Here is a 5,422-nt window from a genome sequence, read left to right on the forward strand (position 1 = left end):
CACAGCAGATAAACGAGATGCAATTACAAACTAAGCGTCCTGCTGTGACCCACTTTCCTTTAATAGAAGCTCCTGTAATGAACATGTACAGCCCTCACACACACAGGCTGCTGGAGTTCAAGGAGGAGCCATCAGAGCAGCCAAAGATGCTATCAAACGGTGATGATGGCTGTTGAGGGTTTTGTGTGATCATCACTATCAGACAGAGGACATCTTTTGTGCATCTCTTCAGTCCTGTTGTGTGTAACGAAGGGGTTGTTACCTAAAAACAGTGAACACACACTGCAGGGGCAGGTGTTGGGTCCATCTAGGTCAAAACACTGGTTTTCCCAGCAGCACCTTTTTCCAAAACAGCTTCATTCAATAAAATTATGTAGTATAATTTAATAACAAAAAAAGGAAAAGGTGTTCTAGAACCCCTTTTAGAAGTCATAAAAGTTATATATGTGAATTAATTTAAACTGCAAATAAAAAAAGGAAAAAAAAGGGTAGAAGAAGCTCTTGCTTTATGTTGATGCTTTACCTCAGAATTCACAGCAAATTAAATGTTTATGGGGAAAAAAATAAAGACTCTTAATGAAAATGCTCCAATAGACAATGTAAACAAAAGTTCAGTAAACAGGCGGCGTATCAATGATTTGTAACATCCTTCTTTTAGAAAATATGCGTGGAAGAAAAATGTAAAAAACAGAGCAAAAAAACTTTTCACATAACTAAATTGTTTTATCTCAATTCTGTAAAACATGTATTGGGTAAAGTAAAAAAATAGAAGGAAAAATAAGAAAGTAATTGATTGTTGACCAAAAGAATGACCATAACTGGGATTTAAAAAAAAATCTATATCAAATTGTTTAAACTTTGAAGTTATATATCATGTACATAAACATGATTGTACTATTTTTAAATATTTTTTCTAAGTAGAGACACATAAACCTCCTTACCAGACAAGCAGACTAGATGGCACTAGACGTCACTGGCCAACTGTTCAACTTCCCTTAACCCTGATCCCAACCTTTACTCAAAAGGGATCAGAATTGTTAAAAAAAAAAAAAAGAAACTTTAATAACGCCTAGAATGGGATAAACTGTAACTATTAGGGCCGCCAGCTAAAATAATTTCATTTATTTATTTTTTAAATCGGGAGACTTCCGATTCTAAATATTGATCTCTGCAGCCAGGTCCTCTTGTTACTACTAATTTTCTTTATCATTTTATTTTAATATCATCTATGCATTAAATGCATATTGATATTCTTTATGAATAAAGACGGATGTACAGATCAAAGGAAAGAACATCAAAGAAAGATATCAATTCTTGCTAAATAACAAACTCAGCATAATAAACCAAACCTGATTGTGCTAAATGCTGTGCTAGCGTATATCTTAGGAGATAAACAGTCCAATCCACAACCTACCAGGAGAATTCTGGGGTGAGGAGGCGGGTGAGCAGCGCGGAGAGAAGCTGAAGCCGGGGTGGATGGGGTGAGGAGGGGCGTAAGACATGATTTCCTCCTCAAATAAACTGTAGAGAAGATCAGAAGAAGTTATTTATTTATTTCTGATGAAACATCTATGCAGATGCAGTTCATCATGACTGGAGGTAATGAACCTTAACAGGATGACCAGGTCAGCATCGCATGAAAGCTTCTCCACCCCCTGAGTCCCTTCAGTCCGGATGTAATGGATCTTCTCTCTGAACAATAGACATAGTTATTTTAGTTTACTTAATTTTCAGATTTTTCTCAAAGATTTGTTTGAAATATTTTAAAGTATGTATTGCTTTTATGTTGCTAGATTAAAGTAACTGTTTTCATTCCCACTCTTCTCTTAAGGTGAATTCAGACTGAACCTGATTCGCTCAACAAATTTGCGTGCCCCGCCCCTCTTTAGACGCGCAGCCAATTAGATTCAGATATTCAAATTTTGACTGTGCCGCCCAATTCATGCCTCAAATCGAGTTGCTGCCAGACCTTCAGGCCTGTTGCTCAGATCACACCGCGGGACGTCTGATCGCCTCATTTCGCGTCTGTACCATTGACTTAACATCAAAACTGGCCGCCTCCAAATGTAGCTTTAGTCGTAGTCAAACACATTTATGTTGTGGGACAACTTAAATTAAATTGGAATTAATTCATTTAGAACAATAAAAAACTAAAGAAAAGATTCAGTTATTATTCTTGGTCATCAATCAGTATGACACACTGAATCCATTAGATATTAAGTTTGCCAAAAAAAAATAATTTAGTTGCTTCAAAGGTAGTAAAACAAAGTTAAATGTTTGTAATCTCACACCTAAACAAACAAATTGATGGATTTTTAACTCCTCTTTATCCACCTTTTTGGATTTTTTTTCGCTTTAAATGTAAGCCCTTTAACAGAGAAAAAGTTTGACATTTTAAAAACCTTTAAGATTAGGAAAAGTTGCATTAAAATTGCACTACAATAGAATCACTTTAAATGTACAGCAATTAAAAGTTGTTAAATAGTAACATTTGTTAATAAATTTAAAAAAATTAGTGCAGAGAGTCACCAATAGCCTCAACATGCATCAATACAGTCAATTTTCATGTTGTCAGACATATTTATGCAACTTATTTAACATATTTCAGCACAAAGGTGCCACAACTTTGACTAAAAAAACAAATGTATTTGGATGTCCATAAAAGCTTTCATCATCAAAATTTTCTTTAATGTCATAGACTGAGTTTTTTCTTGTTTGATTTATTTGCATTCCGTGTAAAGAGCAAAGCTGCAACATCTTTTACCACATCTTAACTGATTTAGTTTGAAAAGATGGTGTGTGAATCCCCCGAGGGGAAGGTCTACCTCAGAGCGTGGTTTCTGCTCAGGCTGGGCTGTCGCTCCTGCAACATGTCAAAGATGTTGGGTTGCCGTAGGAACGCTACGATCTTATCGTTGTACGCTGAGGGCAAAGAAACAAACAAGAGGAAAAATGATGAAAAGGAACAATTCTCTTAGTGAGACTAATATCATTCTGCATGAGCTTTGTTGGATGAAATTTGTTAGAAATATTTCTATTTTATAAAACTTTGACATACAAAGTCTTTTATTTTGTAAATTTCCCTGGACTTCCTGTGTCTCTTTAACCACCAGTGAGCGGTGACGGCTCTTACATGGAGCGCTCAGCGGCTGGGAGTCTGGCTGGTGCTGGCTTCGTATGGCTGCTACCAGGCTGTTTCCAGGACGGACCATCAGCGAGGCCCCACGACTCCGGGACACTTCAGACGCCTGAGGACGAACACCAGCAGCACACACTTCCCTTTAGTCCCCAGAGGAGGAGTTGAGTCTTGTTTAAATACAAGCAGACATTTGGAAAAGTTGTGGTTACTGTACCTCTCCGGCGCTGTAGCTGCGCAGCCTCTGGAGGTGCTGCTTGTGGGCGAGGTGGCCCGGTAACCGGCCGTTCTGCAGAGGGATCCGCGGGTCGATGAAAGTTGTAGCTCGACTGTTGTGATCTACAAAAAAAGACTGAGAGACGAGTGGACTCAGGTTATTTCGACTGATGGGAAAAATCCAGGAAATGTGAAGCAACTAAAAAACTAAATCGATGATAGGAATTAAACGGGAGGAAAAATCAGCTTAAAGATTAACATAAATCAGTATGGAAGACTTTAAAGACCCATTCCAATGAAAATTATGTTTTTGGTGTTTCTAACAGGAACGGATGTGGATGGCATGAAACTGAGGATTCTAGAAAATGCAAGAAAGCTGTTGGAACAAATATTTTAATCTGACTAAAGACTTGCGTAAAATTCTGCTTTATTTATTTGAATGAACTTGTACATCTTTTCTCTTTCTTGGTCATGGTGTAGGAGCTGTCCTACCTTTCCCTGTGGGTCCGTCTTGATCTCCCAGCCTCTGGGCAGCTCCAGTTGTGTGTCTGCAAACTTGTTGATGAAAACCACCAGGTCCCTGTTGTGCTGGTAGCGCTCAAAGTTCCTGGCGTCCCGGCGAACCTTCAGGACCATGTGCTTCACACAGCTGCTGCTGGTGAACATGCGGTACGCTGCCTGTGGAGGATCAGAACGCTCAACAGTAATAACAGCGGTATTTAGTACACAATTGATGAAGATGAGCAGCACTTACATAGTTGCTGTGCAACACAGTGAAAAACTCTGGGTGTGTGACGAACTTGACAGCAGGAGACTGGAGGAGGTGAGTGATTTTCTGTTGATTGACAGGAGATGAGGGACCTGGAGGCAGAAGATGCTGATCAGTCATCACGCCGTACTGCAGAAGTGTTTGACCTGTTCCAGCATGCTCAAAGCAAAATCATTTTCACTCTATGAGCCTCCTCTATCTTGATGTCTTGTTATGTTGGTATTTCTTTTCCTTTGCTCCCCCTAGTGACAGAACTGCACTTTGGAGTCCTTTGTTTGGGAATAGGCTAGAAACTTGCTTTTTTAAATCTAAACATCATTATATTTTTTTCTTTTCATGACAGCGCCAAATTAAACCATCTAGAGCACGTGTGTCAAAGGATCCGGCCCTCCGGCTAATTTAATCCGGATCATTTTATTTTTTTGTTATAATGGCTCGATGTTATCATTTCTAACTTGTATAATTTTGACAAAATATATTTTTATGGAGAGTAAAATATTAAAAAATATTCAAGGTTTAAGTTGATTTATTCTGGAATAATATTCCTGCCTTTTTATTATTCATGTTTATGTTAAAAAGTTGCAGTTTTAAAGTTTTTAAAAATTGACATTCTGCTAGCTTGTTGGGCTATTTTGGAGTTTAGCTAATATTTCAGCTACATACTAGCTGTTTTGGCTAACCTCAGTTTCTTTTCTTTTAGTTTTTAGGCTAATTTGGGATTTAGCTAATATTTTAGCTGGCTATCAGCACTTTCAGCTATCAGCTTCAGTAATTTCAGCTATCAGCTTCAGTGTTTTTAGCTATCAAATTCATCATCTTCAGTAGCCAAATTCAAGTTACAGCATTCACATTAGCATTATCGCAGGTAATGCTATATATCTAGTTCATATTTATGTTAAAAAGTTACGGTTTTAAAGTTTTACAATTTTAGTTTTAGAGTGTTCACCAAATGTTTATCCTGTTCGGCCCGCGACCTAAGGTGGGTTTTGGATTTTGGCCTCTTGAGCGATTGAGTTTGACACCCCTGATCTGGAGGGCCGGATGCGGCCCGCGGGCCGTATGTTTGACACTCCAGTTGTAAATTATATCAAAGAAAGACTCATTCAAGAGTTGTTATTTTATTCACTTTTGTTTTTAATTTAGCTTTGTTTCTCTTTATAGTCTTTTTAAACAACAGATTATTATTTTAACCCTTTAAGGGCGAACGTGTCGTCCCAGACACATTTGGACACGTGCTCTTTGAATTACCGTAACTCCTGAACCGTTTGCTCTATTTTAAAAATTTCAACAATTTCTGAAAG

At 37.9% G+C, this 5,422-nt stretch overlaps 1 protein-coding gene across 4 annotated transcripts in view; it reads right to left on the reverse strand.

The window, feature by feature from the left end:
* LOC112151248 (E3 ubiquitin-protein ligase HECW1) overlaps positions 1-5,422 on the reverse strand; it is a 78,623-nt gene that overhangs the window by 13,321 nt on the left and 59,880 nt on the right. For all 4 annotated transcript variants that reach the window (XM_024280048.2, XM_024280046.2, XM_024280047.2 and 1 more), the window contains 7 exons: positions 4,107-4,213; positions 3,845-4,030; positions 3,354-3,488; positions 3,134-3,248; positions 2,826-2,922; positions 1,609-1,692; positions 1,415-1,521 (listed from right to left, as the gene is read on the reverse strand). In XM_024280048.2, the coding sequence (XP_024135816.1) occupies positions 1,415-1,521; positions 1,609-1,692; positions 2,826-2,922; positions 3,134-3,248; positions 3,354-3,488; positions 3,845-4,030; positions 4,107-4,213 (831 nt within the window). The remainder of the gene's footprint in view (positions 1-1,414; positions 1,522-1,608; positions 1,693-2,825; positions 2,923-3,133; positions 3,249-3,353; positions 3,489-3,844; positions 4,031-4,106; positions 4,214-5,422) is intronic.

The sequence above is a fragment of the Oryzias melastigma genome, linkage group LG20 (genome assembly GCF_002922805.2).
Source record: "Oryzias melastigma strain HK-1 linkage group LG20, ASM292280v2, whole genome shotgun sequence".
NCBI classification, from domain to species: Eukaryota; Metazoa; Chordata; class Actinopteri; order Beloniformes; family Adrianichthyidae; genus Oryzias; species Oryzias melastigma.